At 37.5% G+C, this 18,259-nt stretch overlaps 1 protein-coding gene across 2 annotated transcripts in view; it reads right to left on the reverse strand.

Annotated features, from left to right (window-relative positions):
- Nucleotides 1-18,259, reverse strand: part of LOC128612325 (connector enhancer of kinase suppressor of ras 3) — a 52,203-nt gene that overhangs the window by 2,918 nt on the left and 31,026 nt on the right. The window contains exons 8-22 of one of the 2 annotated variants that reach the window (XM_053632384.1): nt 16,088-16,156; nt 15,815-15,961; nt 12,544-12,668; nt 11,942-12,126; nt 11,737-11,823; nt 11,006-11,256; nt 7,660-7,697; nt 6,602-6,644; nt 2,035-2,088; nt 1,785-1,821; nt 1,524-1,693; nt 1,317-1,390; nt 819-890; nt 670-731; nt 390-517 (exon numbers count right to left, since the gene is read on the reverse strand). In XM_053632384.1, the coding sequence (XP_053488359.1) occupies nt 390-517; nt 670-731; nt 819-890; nt 1,317-1,390; nt 1,524-1,693; nt 1,785-1,821; nt 2,035-2,088; nt 6,602-6,644; nt 7,660-7,697; nt 11,006-11,256; nt 11,737-11,823; nt 11,942-12,126; nt 12,544-12,668; nt 15,815-15,961; nt 16,088-16,156 (1,542 nt within the window). Of the gene's footprint in view, nt 1-389; nt 521-669; nt 732-818; nt 891-1,316; nt 1,391-1,523; nt 1,694-1,784; nt 1,822-2,034; nt 2,089-6,601; nt 6,645-7,659; nt 7,698-11,005; nt 11,257-11,736; nt 11,824-11,941; nt 12,127-12,543; nt 12,669-15,814; nt 15,962-16,087; nt 16,157-18,259 lie in introns of both variants that reach the window. The other variant, XM_053632383.1, reaches the window with a different exon arrangement.

Raw genomic sequence — 18,259 nt, forward strand, 5'->3', positions numbered from 1 at the left:
CTTAGATAATGTAGATCTACCATACAAGTCCCTGTGAATTAATTGTTACTATAGAAACGATAAGGATATTAGAATGAGTGCAATAACATAAACCTATTATTTGAATTGAAGCCATGTCCAGCTGTGCCTCACACCCAAGTGCTCCTGTTAGTGTATCAGAAGAAATCACTCCAGCCATTGTGCCTGTTATAGGAGCCTGTGCTGCAATACACAGAATGCCGCTAGCACTTGAAGTATGTTATGTTATGTTGTGATACATTTTAGACCACAAAAACACGTGAAACCAGTCTTGCTCAACTCAAGCCCTTTGCAAGTCATTTGAATCAAGCCACGTGAATGGATTATGTTTGTTACAAAACAGAGAGCACTGTGCAAAAAGTTGGACTCACCGGCAGTCCATTTCCTGGTGGACTGTGCACACTCTGTGAGTCTTGGTTCAGCAGCTGCTCAGAGTAGGGTGGAGGGGGTGCCTCAGTAGACTCCGCTTCCTCATGATCGCTAGATTCACTATAGCATTCTACTGTTCCCACACGTGCACACACACACACACACACACACACACACACACACACACACACACACACACACACAATAAGGTCAAACCTCATAGCTTTAACGCCTGCATGGGTCACATTCAGCAACTTGAATCATAGTCACATGAGGACTCACCAGCTGGATTGCTCTCTGTGGATTCATACTGTATGGATGCAAGACCAAGCTTATTCAGCCATCTGAAAGACACAACAGGACAGGAAGCTCTTACATATGATCAGGCCATTATATTTAAATGTATTTAAATGCAATGGTAGCAATCTTACATGTTCATCTCCTCATGACTTTCAGCAGCAAAGTAGAAAATTCTGGCCTTTGGGTGGCATGCTTTCATAGCACTAGGATAAAAATACAACACACTATATTAAAAATGACTACATGTAGGAAGATATGTCTTCTTACATAAGTATTAGCACGGTCAGCAAATTACACCGTGTGAAAGTAGTCATCATATTCAACAGCTGTCTTTGTCCATTAAAAGCATCTTAATTATTCATTTGGCTGAGGCTTTTATCCAAAGCAACTTACAATTAAGAGAGGATATAACTCAGCAAGTAAGGGGAAAGGGCACATCTCAACTGACTCTGATCCTGAGGGGTTACTTTTGAGTTGGGAGTTGAACTTACAACCTTCCAGTCAGTAGATCAAAACCTTAACCATTGATCTTAACCATTGAGCCCACTAGTTTAACTTGAGTATTTACTGTGTATATGTTCTTGTGAATATAATAATCACTTGTCCTAAAGGACAAAAATGTCACTCACTATTTTTTTTTGCACTCCATTGCCCGGTCAATCAGAAAATCAGTCAGGTTAATGTAACCTTCTGCTTTTTCAGCCTATGAAAAACAAAGGCAGAAGAGACAATGTATATAAATCCTTCTATTTTAGTACATAAAGGAAATAAGTGTCTTTTGCAATATTATTTATTGACATGTACTGTAGTTTATTTACTTTAATGCATGCACTCACAATCTGGTTGCTGTACCAATACAGTGAGGTTTTCTTCAGAACAAACCAGTACTTCTTCCATTTAATGCCCAGGAATCCTTTCCCCTCATTCTTTCTATAGAGCCAGCCCTGGTGGTCCACTGGGCCCAGGTCCTTCACAGAAACCCTCCTCCTGCTCATTGTTGCATTGTCTATTTTAAAACAAAATCTCTTTAGACATTGGTTTTACACATCAATGTTGCATAGCTGTACAGGTTTTGCAAACTGTGATTCCTTGCCTACCTCGAGTCTTCTTCTTACACTTGTGCCTGAGGGACACCTAAAAGTAAATGCACATATTGACAAAGAAAGGGGATACATTAATATATACATTATATATCATCAGAACAACCACAGTACATATTCATGTTTTTTTATATCTCAAAACGTATTGGTACATAGTACTTTAAAAAAAAACAACAAACAACCTTTTTATTCTTTGTACTGAAAAACAATACTAAACAAGGCACGTGAAGAATGGTAGAGTACTTACAGGATTGTATTCAGCAACATCCGTTCGAGGGGCTAGCGAGATGGGGAAAGAGGCCTGAAACATAACCACATCCAGTAACTTAACTGAAAGTAATCACAGAATCACAAAAACTACTCGTCACTAAGATTAATCCACAGGAACTGAAGAACTGAAATGTGAAACTCAGCTGAAACCACAAACATGCTTCTCTCAGAGAAGTGGTGGGAAGTGACATCACGTTCAGAGAGTAGCTACACTGAGAAAAGAAAAATGCACCACACGAAGACTACACTAAAACAGGTGTCATTAACTAAGCTTTTTTATTTTTATTTTTGCAAGCTCAAATGACACGCGTTACCTCAAAATTATGACTAAGCTAAAGTACTTCTAAACATATAAGCAGCTGTATTTTGAAAAAAGAAATTGTTGAGAAATGTTAAAGAAAATGCAAATGTATGAAACTTATTCAGCATAACAGGCTTGACAGGCTGCATCATTAATGCTACTGGAAAATGCAAGCTAAATGAAGGGGGATATTACTCAATTTCCTCAGCTTGTTTCAGTTCCTCCTATCTGGTGTAACATAAAATTCAGTTCAAGGGTAAAGAGCACTTCAGATCAGAATAAAACGATTTCTCCTAAAAGGCAGGTCTAATATGTTATTGCTGAAGCAAAACTTACAGATTGAATGCTCTTAACAGACACTACAGTGTTTCAGTATAGCATTTCCTGAATAATGATGAGGCGATATATCAAAGAACAAATCATGAAAAACAAATGGACAAATGGATATCCTTCTCATATTAGTTAACCTAGTTTACAGTAAATAATGTATATGATTGACCTCCTATTGCTTCACAAGCACATTAATACTCCAGATGATTTCTTTAAAAAACAAAAAACAAACAAACAAAAAAACACCCAACTCTACATGTACAGTGTTGTCAGTTACATCGTCACCTTTTTACTGTGAAACTAAACTGTAAAAAGATTTTTTTCCTAGTTACACTGAGTTGCTTGTTTATTAGGTCCAAGACTGATTGATGTATCTAATCAACTGCCAACTCAGGATAACTAGGGAAATAACATTCTGCAAATGATATGCCAAAAAATTACTTGTATAAATTAAACAGGTTATTTGTATAAGTGAAGTACAATGCAGTTATTCCATGAACTATAGCTACATACGTTAAAAACAGCTGGTAACACCCTCGAAGTCCCAAATCCAAAGTCCCTCACCACTGTCATACCCGATACTGTACACTTACTTGCACTGGATGAAGGCGAGAACCCTTCAGCTTTATCTTGATCAAACATTCTCCTCTAGCGGCGAGATCTGACAGCAATTCAAACTCCACACACTTGTGAAAAGTTTTCTGTACGTGTTACGCAAAATAAATAAATAAATAAATAAATAAATAAATAAAAACGTCCTACAAGAGGAGTAAACAAGCACGCGCCCCCAGCCACACCACACCACACCACACCCCACCCCACAGGCTGATCCAATAGTTCAATGAAACGGGTGTAAACTATTTAGTACCACAATATGCGGTTACGGACTGAGCCACGCAAAAAGAAAAGAAAAAACCCCTAAGCGTTACACTTAAGCGCCCATTTCCTTAGTCATTGGATAGCTATAGGTGTGTGACTGATATTCAAACCCAGTGTTGACAGAAGAAAGAGGAACTGTGAGAGTGAAGTTCAGCTTTGGTCTCGGTGTATGGCTTTTGAAAAAGCGCCATGTTACGATACATGTTTGCCCACAGCTCACACACAGCAGGAGGATTCATTCTTGATTTTCTCTTTCTACTTTTCCTGCTAGATTTCCTTAATTATATTAGCATACCTGGATCCGGGTATTCACTGATCGCAGCTTTGCTTTTTTGGAAACAAAAATATTCTGTAGAGTGTTGATAAATTTACAGAGCATGGCAACTACTGTCAGATGCACATACGTATAAGACTACCGTGGAAGAAAGAGAATACCCAGTGCCTATCGTTTTTTGTTTTGCTTGTTTTATTATAGTGTAAAAGTGACATAACACGTATGGCCCTCATCTAAAAGTTCCCAAACACGACTCCAAAAGCGTTAAGTTATATTTGAACGTGCTCAAACATAATTGTAGTTCCGCGAATAACCACCGAGTGTCGCTCTAACCATGTTTTTAACGCGCAAAAAGAAGTGAGGTTTGACAAGTGGAATAAAGGCAGGGGTGTGGTGTGGGTGCCATTGGTAAAAGTCTCCATACATAGGGGAAATTAACACTTTTTTATTTATTTATTTTTTAGTAAAATGTCTTTCTTTAAGAATGCCTTTGCCAAAAGAATAACATATTGAAATCATTCTCATGGATGGATCAGAAAGCTTTAACAGGAACTTTAACAGCAAACATGCCAACAACACATGACACTGTTGCCAGACTTAATAACAAATTCAAAAAGACTGGAAGTGTTTCGGACCAACCAAGAAGTGGACGTCCATAAACATCCACTGACGAATGCACATCCGACATACATAGTCTCCTATATATGGAGACTTTTGGGACACCCTGTACTCATTGCCTCTGAAACCCTGATCCTTAAATCACAAATATCTAAGAGGTTTATTACTACTAATTAGTACTGTAATTCAAGCAGACTTAATGAATTGCATCTCAAGTTGATTAAAATAATTGTAATGTTGTTAATATTGTGACCAAATGTTTTTGCCTTATTATCAGGAACTATAGAAGCCACTAGGAAACCAGTACAGTAGTCATTACATGGTCACTGATTTTGTACCAGTAAAAATTTAAGATAGGCTGCAATGGTGCTGTAGTGGGTAGTGTTGCCGTCATACAGGTCCCCAGTTCAGTCCTGAGCTCGGGTTACTGTCTATGTGGAGTTTCTCCCAATGTTTTCCCCATATCTGCATAGGTTTCCTTTCACCTAACAAAAACATGTAGATTGGCTACACTAAATTAGTGTTTAAATGTGTGTGCATGGTGCCTTGCGATGTACTCCTGTCTCACACCGAATGTTCATGGGATAAGATAACAAAATATTCTGAAAAGGCAGATTTGTTCTAGACCATGTCTAAAAATCTGGATGCACCCCTCAACTGAAGAGTCAAAAGTGCACTTTATTTACATTCTTTAAAAATCTCTATACTTATCAGCAGACTGTTGGAGCTGTAGCCAAAACAGTGTTCACAATGTTTTCACACACACTCTATTAAAATGATTGACTGCTGACGATAACATGTAGGCACTTCTTGTTTAGCCACTTTCTTAAGTATCATAATAAGAGGTGGGATTTAGTAGTACAATTATGGCCGAACACAAGCTAATCGAATTACACATTCCATGTGTCTGTTCAGCTCTGGCCTGTTCTTTAACCACAAATTCCTCATCTTGTTCTTCATGTGTATTTTTGTGCGGTTTCATTTACATACAGTATTCACAGTATGAGTGAAGTTCTTATACACTTCCCCATACTGCTGTGATGGATTTCATGGGAAGGTGGATTGGTCACACCAATGCAGAAAAAAAGTCCTATCATGGCAATTGTCACAGTGCATAAAATATTTTTGTCTCTCCAACTTTGTTTCTCCAAGTGTGTGCCTAAGGCAGAACTAGAGAGATCAAGTCCTACTGTTGCAGTGTTTCATGGGATACCTTAAAAGTCATGGCTTCCTATGAGTCACTGTTTAAGGTAATCAATACATTGCATGGCTTTATGAATTCTAATATATTACTTCTCGTGAATGCTCAGATACAGCACATCCCTCTGAAGGAAAATAAGAAAATGTGCAGAAATCCAACCATAACTTTCATTCTCAAACTGTACACACACAGTATGAAGATGGATCAACGACAATTGTGTCACACAAGAGAACATTGACACTTCTGGAGAAAAACAAAATATTGACTAGGATATCAGCTGTGTGTGGACATGGGACATAAATTGAACTTCATATTGACTCAGCAGAGAATTCATAGTTGGACAGTAACAGCGTGTGTGTGTGTGTGTGTTTGTGTGTGTGTGTGTGTGTGTGTAAGTGGGGAGGGGACCATGGGAAAGCAACTGAGAGGGTCTTATGTGTTAAATGTTCATGTTACACACTGGGAATTTGAGATCAACACCTGCCATGCTCTCAAAAGTTTCCATTCTAAATCACTTGAAATATTCTCATTTTACAACTATGAGAAAATATATTTGCTTTAAGCTGTAAAGTACAAGGTATTCATAGCAGAAAAGATAAAAGTTTGAATTCATAAATGTTTTGATTAGTGAGGATTATCTGTGCTTAAACTACGCATTTGATACTATGAGAGATATGAGAAGGAAAGGAAAATTATTATTAATAGTAATATTAAATGACATCATCTGCATGTCTCGAGTGTCTACCATTGTCTCACTTTTAATGGTTTACACAGTCCAAGATCAGACACATTCTCTTTAATATTACTTCTGATCACTGACTGCTGCTTTAACTCATTCCCAATGTACTGCAGTTCACAAGTGATATATTCAAAACACAGAAAAAAGTGAAATGCATCAAACTCATCAGTAAACATACAGAGGAAAAGAGAGAGGTTCTTACCGCTTGAGAGAATGACCAGGCTCGCATTGCTGTGGTGCTGTACCTAATAAAGACAGGCCAGAAAATGCAATGCATATAAACAACAATGGAATTGATTTTAAAAGGTTAAATCACCTGTTATCAGTTAAAAGTGTGTGTGTGTGTGTGTGTGTGTGTGTGTGTAAGTTAACATTCTCATATCATAGTAACATGGTGTGTAGCTAAAGTACTTTCTAATTAAATTAACATTTCAATTCTCAACATTGTGGTATAATATCTCAATGTGCCTTAGATTACATATATATTTTTTGTACATTCAATCCTTTCTGAAAAATTGGGCAAACACTCAATCACATTTTTGTGTTGGCTGTACACGCAGAACCTCAAAAATACAGATCTCATGCCATCATTTTAGGCAAGTGTGTCTAGTGTAAGACATTACTTTTTTTGTTGTTGTAATATTGATCTATTTACATGCCCAGGCTAAATCCTTATGCTTGTGTGCATATAAAATAAGGCCACAATCAGTATCTTTACATTAAAATCCACTGCAAACATCAAAATAAAAAAAGAAATAGGTAGATTCATTGCCCTTCCCATTTCTTTTGTAGCAAAAGAAAGTTTTGAGTAGTAATGCGTGTGTTCTGGCAGAAAGTGAACTGAATTAACAATCAATCTTGCCCATAATGAGAGACATCACAATTGCGTTGACCTTGCGACCACTTTTAAGCTTTAGTACTTCCTCTCATTCTCTGAGTGGCAGGTAGTGTAGTGCGATTTTTTATGCATGACCCACATTTCTCATGGACATCATTTCAAGTGATGCTCGTTTCTATGATAGCAAGTCTGGATTTATGTGTGTTATGTTCTATGTCCATCTGTGTTTGTGCTTCAGTGTGGGTTGTCAGTGTATGCAAATCAGCACCCAAGCCACCCATCATGCATTCCACACAACTGACACCACTAATTATATGAGGCTTGGCCTAGAGGCTCTCAGTGGCGTGTCAGTGTAAGTGGATATGCAGTCTGAGGAGACTTATGGGGCAGTGCTTCAGAGGTGCAGTACAATAGCCACTCACCTGTTCATAAACGCATTGCTGGGTGTCCAGTCAGAATCCTATAGTGGGACAGAGACAAAGTGTTAACACCCACACGTTCTGAATAAGCTACACTACAGTGGGAGACCACTGAAATACTGAATTTTGAGTTAAAAAAAAAAACCTCATGAAACATGAAGTATTTGTATAATTTCCTTTGATTTCTCATTTGTAATAAAGGCATATAAAGGTCTAATAGAAATGTTGTGTGTTTAAAAACAGTGCAGAGTAAAGGTATAAAGAGAAAGGGCTAGATGCCTCACTTCATACAGATATTCTCATATTTAGCTGAGGTTTAAAGTATAGCAGAGCAGAGATTACAGTCTCTAAGAGCTGTTTGTGAAAGAATCTGTGCATGCAAACTGAAAGAAATCAACCCTTCTAACTACTCATTAAAAGATTTTCTTGTTTACCGAGTTAATTTACAAAAAGATTAACAGTGCAGTTTGCTAAGAAAACATGAGCACATTTCAAACACAGCCTCTTTTACAGAATTTTGTATATTGTTAGAAAAGCTAAAGCAAGGCAGAAGCTTAGAGGAAGCTTAGAGGAAACGTAAGTAGTATGAATGGAGTTGTTGAGAATTCCCAGACAAGCTGTAGCAGAGCATAGCAGAGCATAGGGGCAGAAGGGGTGAGAGACATAGAGGTCAATGGCATTGCAGACAAGGACCAGGGATGAAGAATTAAAATAATCAACCATCATTTGAAAAGACCTCTCAAAACATTTGTGTTAATATCTTTATATTTTATATTGTAATTGTATCTCTCATCACATTTTTCAAGTTCTCTGTAAATGGAACCTAGTATATGTAAATTATATACCAATACTATTTATTTATTAAAAACATGTGCCTTATCTATGTATGTAATGTTTGTGCTGGTGTTATAGTAAGGAATATTATTGACAATCAGCCAGCATAACTGGTATTTATTTCATGTAAGACTTGACTTGTAACCTGAAAGTTTTCACATTTATTTTATTTAAGTCCACTGTTGCACTTGTTAAACTGACCTGTTTTTCGTCAAGCCATGTAAGCTGCTAGTCAAGTTATTTGTTGTTTATATTACTGAAATCAAATTTGCTTCTTGATAACTTATTTGCTTTATTAGAAACTGCCTTTAATTAACCTGATACCTAAATTCTAACCTATATTGTTTATGTAAGGTTAAGTCAGAGTATCAGTGAAATATAATTAAATAAAGACATTACAAAACAGATGTGACATGGCACTTTTAATTATACACATCACTTAAAAAGTACAAAAGCCAAATACAAATAATCCCCAAATGCAATATAAATATCTTATAATACTTTAATACTGTTTAACCCCTGTGCTGTAAGTTTTAGGTTGAGCTATGAATCTGAAATAAACTGCAGTAAAAGACAAAAACACACAAGACCAGCACTGTAAAGAATCTGGAATACATGTAGACACTGAATGCATAAAACAGTTTGATTTAACCACTCTAGTATTCTGCTTTCCAGCATTAAAGGGTATTTTCTGGACAATAAACAAGCCTAGTCCCTTTTCAGTGGATTACCTCTACTGACAGTATAAACAGTATACAGTCTGATACTAGGTGAATGTGGTGTCTCTGCTTTTCTTTGAGTATGAGCTATGACTGAACTATGCAGAATCAAACAGGCTAGTGCAGTGACCTAGTCCTGAAAAAAAAATAAGACACCAGTAGAAATATGTTGACCAGCTGAACTTTCCAACTATTGCGTTTACCATAGTAGCAAAAGTACAAAAACAACACACGTACAGTATATGCCTCAAATGTTACGAAAACCTGATGGAGTAAGCTGTAAGCTCACTTTCTCATTCTTTATGACCATTTTCCAGTTACTTTATTAGAAAACAAGTGATACAGGAAAGTAACTTAACTATGGAAATTATTTCAGCTTACTAGACATGTTAGTATTGAGTGTGAGGAAACCTTAACATTAGCATGGTAGCATTACCGAAATAGCTAGCTTTGTCACAGGGCTTCAGTGGCCCCTTTTTTTCTACATATTTTTCATATATCACATGGAATTTGTGAATCAGAGGCTGAGCTTATGGGATTTTATTATAAATGGTTCTGAATACTTTTCCAATTAACATTTATCAACAGAGTCCTTGCAAGTAACTTTTCGTGAAGTAATTTCTACCTAACTTTGAAAAGTGGTAAGACAGAGAGAAAGAAAAAAAACTTCCAAATACCCTGTGATGAACAGATTTGAATTTAGCATTAAAATTAACCAACATTTACATGATGAGACATCTGAGAACGCTTACAGTTGAGATAAGCCCATATGATAATTTTGCTCTGCAGACAATGCACGATAATAAAATATTTATATTCTCATATATATTATCCAAAATATATATATTATCCAAAAACTGGAAAATATTATATAAAATTATCATACTTAAGGCCTTATCATCCAAACTTATAGTAAACTATACCTTCTATAATTTAAAGGCAAGCATTACAAAGGCAACAACTAAGTAAAAAAATACCCCTATTTCAAAATACAAGGGTAGATATTTGGAGGAATTTTTTTTTGATTTTGTTTTTAAACATTTGAAAAATGTTCTCCATTTGGAGAAGAAAAATCACAATAACAATAAAAAAAATAAAATTAAAACCTTGGTGAGTAAAAACCAATGAGAGAAGGTGAACACAGTAAAATAACTTCTATAACATTAAATCAACCAGACTAACCAAGCCTAAAGAGAAATGTGTGTGTGGTAGGGGATGCTTGTGCAAAATATCATCATCAATACACATATCTTCATCCTTTCATTTGAAATGTTATGAGATTAGGGACACCCAAATGTGTTTGATGAGAAGGGTCAGTTTTAGTTCACATAGAGACTGTTTGGAAACACGTTTAAGTATGCACAGTTACAATATCCCGAATGAAGTAGACTGTGAAAATTAAAACTCGTACACATTTATGCAATGCTTTTACATACAAAATTTTATGGAGGTAGATATGTATTGCAAATGGCTTACTATACAAAGTATAATATTAATACACAATGTTGTATTACTAATATTTCAGCCCTTTGTAAAAAAAAAAAAAAAAAAAAAGAATTTCCTGCTGTGTTTCCAAACATTCAGAAGAAATTTGTATGGCCATTTTCTATCAATCGTTCTATAAGGCAGTCAAGTTAAATAGTGAAAAAAGCAGTTTGGGGCAGAAAATCAGTTAGACAAGGAAGCAGACTTAGGGTAGGAATGAGAAGAAAGAAGAAAGGAGAAGGGGCAGGACAGCTGGACAGAGCAAAGTGACATTAATGAGTCAGTAGCTTTAGCCTGGTGATCCAACTGACCAGTAGCGAGGGCTCCGCAGGGGGTCTTTTTGGAGTGGATGTCATAGCGTTTTTGGCAAAGTCCTGCTGATAAGGGATGGTGGCGTTGTTGTGGAGGTCTACACTGACGAGAAACTGGCTGTTCCGGACGTGATCTACACCTCGTACAGATCGCTCTTCTGTAGATTTGTACGAGCGCCCCATAGCAGGCACTTCCTCGGCTATAGTGGGGATGCGCTCATTGCTGAGGTATCTGTACAAGAGATCCTCACCTACACAATATGAGAAAAGATAAAGCATAGGAGAAAATCAGAGGATGCTTGTAAGAAAATGGAGGAAAACAATCTTTATTTAAACTGATCCAAGGTTAAAAGAATTATCAATCATCTGGCACAATAACTGAAGGCTATACAGTGAGACTGAGTTTTAATCATACAAAAAGTAATGTGATTCATTTTTTTATATTTCTTTCATATATGATGGAAACAAAAGTCACTATTTTTTCCTAGGTCATTACAGTCACTTTATAATGCATAATCTCTTTCAAGCAACTTTTCATTTCAAGCATGTGTATTAACAGATATATATATATATATATATATATATATATATATATATATATATATATATATATATATATATATATTTTTTTTTACAGCATTTCTATTTACATTTTCTTGTGCTTGGACTAAATCTCATATTAAAAACTGACATGAAACAGGTGGATGCTGTTGTCTTTGCACACCACATACCTTTCCTTCCTTGTGTCCAGGGCCTGGCATACGGGTCTGTCACACTTAGACTTGTTTCTGCTGGCATGGAGAGAGGCCGTGGTTTACCTGGATTGCAGAAATACATGAGGAATAAAGGAGAACCGACCAGTCCAAGAATTTGCAACATGGTGAGCTCTTTGAAATATTAAATTATACCACAGATGTTAACAATAAATGTGCTGACCATATGAAGAGTTTCTCTCCCTAAGCCGAGTTTGCACCACATTGGCCTCCACAGGGTAGACAGCCAGCTTGTCATGGTCTGTGATGGTGATGCGCCGGCGGCTCTCTTTATCCAGGAAGGAGTTGGGCGACTCAGAGCCTTTAGGTCTGCTGTTAATGCTGCTGAACGAGCTGGTCCTCACATCCCTGTGGCAAAAAATGTTGATTTACTTATTCAAGGGAAATTAATTATACAGCTAACCAATGTGATAAAATCAGGAGCAATCCATTTCATGTTTCGTTAAAGAAAGGACAATTGAAAAGCTGGAATGTGATATATTGCTTAATACAAACACAGTACAGAAGAGTTTAAAGCCATAGAACAGAAATACTGGCAGAAGTAATGGAAGAAGATGGAAAGAAGATAAGAGGGCTTTTTCGCTCATGCTGGCTGAGTGCTGGCTTAAGTAAGCTATGAGAGAAAGGAAGCAAAGCGGAAGGGAATGCAGAGAAGGTTTAACGCTTTAGTGACAAAAGGAGGGGACACTGAGGTACACTCATTAACCCACAGGAATGTAACTAAGTCCCTTAATCTCTCTCTCCTACTCTCTCTGTTTCTCTCACCGTGGCATGTAAGGCACTGATGGAGGTGGAGGGATGTACAAGTCCAAGATGGCTGGTTTCTGTTTCCTGCTGGTAGATCCAGTGCTGCTGTCAGGTGACTGGGTTTTACTGGGTGAAGAGGAGCTCTAGAGGACATGAGACAGTTATCAAGAGATGAGTTTATTACATCCATTCCACATACCAACAAATAGACAAAATCTGTTCTGATTAATGGAGGACTGATTGTACATTCAAAGAGTATTATTTTACGCTTACAGTTACTGCGGTTCCACTGTTGCCTTTCCAAAATTCCTTTTCATTCATTTCTTAATCTTATGCTGCCTATTAGGGGGCCCCTGTCTCAAACATCACTGTATTCTGCAGTGTATGTCTGCAGGCAGAACTCAGGGCCAAGTCCCTAATTCTGTAACTGAATGTTCTCATGACAGAGTCAAGAACAAAAATGTCTATTCCTAGAGTTAGACACATTACTATACGGCAGGTGATTTGAAATGATGCATTGCCAGAATGCAATAGTGTTTAATAACAGGGGCAGATCCACTACAAAGAGGATTCAAATAAGAAAATGAAATAAGAGCTTAATGTGTCTGGTGAGCAGCACATTATCTTTGTGATAAATGGGATGCATTGTCATCTTGACTGACAAAGCCACAGATGAAAACAAGAAATCGCCTCTCTGAATCCTCATGTGTGATCCGTCTGCACACCTTGTACAGTGCAACCTTGTTGAAATATAATATCTACCACTTGAAATTTTGACACCTTAATCAAAAGTGATCCTAACATGTCCAGAGAAGCCTGTGTGTAATCAGAGTCTCTGTTATTTAGGGATCATTCTTCAGGACTGTGATGGCTTGCTCTGATGGTGTCTCAGCGGGGTGTGGAGACACCGGAGGAGGTATATCTCATTGCCAACCAGACTGCTGGATTATAACAGCTCTTTGTTTCCAAAAAGCAATAGAGTCAGGCCTGGACAGCTCCAAAAGCCTACATTTTTCTAAAAATGCAGGTCTTGAATGAGATTATCTCTACATAAATCTTTAAACACACAGTTTGATGGAGAACTGTAGAGACCAGGATCATGTTTGGACAAAAGACAGGTGTGTCTGTTCCTGTTTAAGGAGGATGAGTACTATACTATACAACGTTTATGAATGGACTTACACAAAACAATACAGTGGCAGGTTTTTCAAAAAAGAGCAGGACAAAAACCCAAGCCAATGTGAAACTTAGGGAGTATGTGGAGCATTTCCACCAGTACATCTTTACAGTTGTGAACCTTGTGGAATGTACAGAATGATGATATCTGATCTATAGGCAGTAATATCTAAAGTGTATCCATCACAATTAACACCACACTGTGAAATGACCCTGTTATTGTTCTGCTTGGTAGTGATCAGAAATGAATTGTTTACACAAAGAGTCTAAAGGGCCGTTTACACAACAACGTTTTGAACTAAAAACGGAAAACTTTTTACAGGGTTTGACTGTTCATTTACATGACAACGGCGTTTTGAGGCCTGAAAAAGTGAACATACAAAAATGAAAATCTGTGAAAACAATGACGTCATGCGCGCACATATTACGTGTTCAGTCTATAGGCATACGCGCAAGTACTTCAAAACAACGCGCAGCACATTCAAAACTACAAACTCCGCTGATTTTGAGTTTATTGACGCTTCTACAGCAAAGTGTAGATTTACTGCATCGCTACAATGCCCAGCATTTGTTACATACGCCAAATTATTAACCCACATCTACGCCGACGAAGGATATTAAAAACATTATAATTATCTTTGTAATTGTCTGTTTTGGAGTATACCTGTATCCTTTTATTGCTAATAAAATATAGAAAGCAGACTGACTGCCAGTGTCTCACTATTTGCACTATTTCGATTTTTTCTGTCAGAACAGAATTCTGACTTGGAGCACAAGAAAAGCTAAAAGATCGGGTTGAAGACAAAAAAAAATCCATTTACACAATGAAAAAACCTTTATGCACATTTCATGTACATTAAATTATATTACATTAGGGATGTCTCAGCATTTATTAACAAAGAAAAATAAGCCAAATCTATGATTGACAAGCGTGAGTTTTCACAATTCCTTATGAAAATGAATCATTTTCCAAGTCTAATTATCGAGATACTAAGTAACTGGAGACATAACTATTTTGTACTCCACATAGATCATAAACCATTGAAATCGTTATTGTGCTTTTTTATGCAGAAAAACCACAGCTGCACCGTTTACTTGTATTTGTTTATAGGGCAGTCTTGCCCTGATCAATATGGCGGACATTTTGACATGAATGCTTATATGTGCATGCGTGTAGTATTTCTTTAGTAAGTGACATCGCCAGCTACTGACCCATCATGCACAGTGGTTTTAATCATTTTCACGGATCTGTGTGAACGGGTATCGTTTTGACAACGTTGTCATCTGTATGTGAAACCTTTCAAAAAACGAAAAGTAAAAACATTTCCGTTTTTTAGTACATCGTTGTCGTGTAAACGTACCCTAAGATAAAGTCATGTGGTGGTGCCGAGGACTTTAGCTGCAAATGATTTAATGCTCATTAACTGAAAAAAGTTCACAACACTCTGGGTTTGCAAAAGTGATAAAGTAACACGTTGATAAAAATCACCTCAGACTAAGTAGGCTGCTCTGTCCAAACCTATTGTACCCTGATTTAGAACTTCGGGATAATGCTGTGTAGATGATGAGGAATATGTTATAGTAAAGAAATAACTCTCTAGGAATGAGGGAGAGAAATAGAAAATTTGTGAGAACGAGTGAGAGAAAGATGTATGTAAAAATACAGACAAGCAATACCTATTTCACAGGTGCTAACACTGATAACAAGAAAATCCTACTAGGCAGAGTAACAGAATTTCACTAGAGGAGTTCTTGTTGGTGGACCAAATTTACCTCTACCAGAAACTACTCTTAAGGGTCTATCTCAAAGAAGACCAACATGACGACAAACAAAAATCTGCTAGCAAAACCAGTCATGAAAAAACTGGAACACATATTTGCCACGTCATCTCAAGTTCCCGATATTGTATAATATCACCTTCTCTATGAGAAATGTAGTTTTTCCACTTCAACCATGTGCATAAACCTGTGTGTTTCTTTTCCATGATATTTCTGACATACTCAAATGCTCTTGTGTGCCGATTCAAAATTTCCATAACAATTTGCATATATACAATTGGATGGAAACTAGAGTAAGAGACATGAGAGTGTTGATGACTGAGAAAAAACTGACTTGTGCCTGAGGAGGTTTCCACCGCATGTTTTTAAGCGGTGCGGGTGTGAAGCCAGATGTGCCTGCTGGCCTCTTCTTCAGCAGCAGCACCACTCCTTTAGGGTCCTCCCTTAACTTATCCACCAGGTTCTTTAGCTGCCAGCCCACCTGCAGAAGGAAACACACGCAAACACACAAAATCTTACAGCCATGCCTGAGAGCCCAGAAGCATTAGAGTGGATGTTTGGAAAATCGAGGCTGTGTGAGAGGTAGTGAGAGCAGAGAGACCCTTACCACAGTCTGCTGGTTCACTTGGATCACCTCATCACCTGCGTGGATCTTGCGAGACAAGTCTGCTGGAGACTAGGAGCATAAAATTTGGAGCAAAAAGAAATAGCCTTTTAGTCAGCACAATCTGATGCACACATGTACTCAAATACATCAACAAAGTGCAGTTAAAATACATCCAAAGACTGTTTAAGTAAAAGAATATGCGTGACGGCCTGGGAAAAACTGGTGGGTTTTTCGGCCAAAATTGGGTTTTTCCTCAACTTTAAGAAACCATAAGTACATTACACCAAAATGGCATAGAATTTTTTTCTATTATTAACTTATCTTACCTCGACTATTATCCTCCAATTATTATGTTACTTAAGGAGCTAACAATCTAACAGCTACCAGTCGCATGATAGACAGTTTGTGAGAAAGCAGGATTTGGGGATCAGGTGTGCTTTAGCAGGGATTTCTCCAGGTAAAAGATCACTTCAGCTGCAGATGGAGCAGCTGTGGCTCAGGTGGTAGATTGGGTTGTCCACTAATCGTAGGGTTGGAGGTTCGATTCCCAGCCCACATGACTCCACATGCCGAAGTGTTGTTGGGCAAGACACTGAACCCCTGTTTAAGTTGCTCCCGATGGCAAGTTAACGCCTTGCATGGCCGTTCTGCTACCATTGGTGTGTGAGTGTGTGTGTTTGAATGGGTGAATGAGACACAGTGTAAAGCGCTTTGGAACCGCTAAGGTTAAAAAAGAGCTATATAAGTGCAGACCATTTACCAAGTGTTTGTATAGTGCACACATCTCTACAACACCACTGATTGTAATTCAGCCTATAATTCAGACCACATGGTCTGCCTAAGGCTGAATGCACACTACCCAACAAAATCTTCGCATCTCTGACCCTTTCACACTACACAAATTGAATCACTTACAATCAGTGGTGGTGTAGAGATTCAGCTTGCAGCTGAAGTGATCTTCTACCTGGGGAGATCCCTGCCAAAGCACACCTGATCCCGAAATCCTGCTTTCTCACAGTCTATCATGCTACTGTTACTAATTTGTACAGAAACAAAAGAAAGAGAAATAAGAGAAAATGTTCGAAATAAGTGGAAATATTGTTTGGGGAGATGTGGGCAGAGTATAGTGAAAAGAAACATGTGCTGGCATGAATAATCTTCTTTTTTTTTTTTTTCTTTTTTTTTTTAAACTGTTCCTAACAATCATTTTGGGTATGACATGCCAAATCCTTTCTTACAGAAGCAATATTATTGTGTTTACATTTAATCCTTGTACTTCCACACAAGACTAATGATAAACTGGGTTCAGGGATCTGAGGTGTATAATCTGCTCTCATTGATTGTTTCTCATTGCTGTTCTTGCAACTAGTCTGAGAGGAGTTCACACTACAAGATACATCAGTGGGAAAATCAAACATGCATGAAAATATCAGAACCTCTGCACTCACTCACAGACTGAGAAAAATGTGTCACTGTGTAGTGCTAATTAGACTTTAAGATATCTAAAACCTTGTTATCCAAGTGTTATTTCCCAACACATTAAATGTTATGCTTTAAATGAAGTTGTTGAACAGCTACATGCTGTATTGAAACAGCCATAAGCCTACTCAATTCATCTGTAATAAGAATCCAGCAGTCAAAATGCAAACATTAAAATGCATTTTCCCCCCTTTTCACCTTTTAACCAGACTTTAAAATGCTAGAACATTACATGCAAAGGACAAACATTTCAGTTCAGGAAACACTGATTTTCTCTATATATACAGTAGAAAATGTCAAAATCTGACCATGTGAAGGGTTTTCCCAGGCTGGCACACACATAGGTTTTGTGAAATTGCCCACATATAGTGTATGCTTGAAGCAAAACAGATTTCACAGAGCTTACCATCACTATAAAGAAGGCTAAAATTTTAAATGTTGATGGTAAACAAGTGGGAGATTGAGCAACACCAGCCTGGCAAATGTCAGTATGATTCATTAACTGTAATTAGTCATAGGATGATTAAAGGTGGATGATTCATTGCACAGACGTGGGAAGTTTCTGAGAGGAGCTGCAGATTGTGACAAAGGCTGAAGTTGTGAGAAATTTGTCAGCAGTTCAGGAAGGAGAGAAATCTTTATGCATTATCTTGGCCTGTCTAAATGCATTCTTCTGTTTCAGCCTAAAGGAAC

The sequence above is a fragment of the Ictalurus furcatus genome, chromosome 9, assembly GCF_023375685.1.
Source record: "Ictalurus furcatus strain D&B chromosome 9, Billie_1.0, whole genome shotgun sequence".
NCBI lineage: Eukaryota > Metazoa > Chordata > Actinopteri > Siluriformes > Ictaluridae > Ictalurus > Ictalurus furcatus.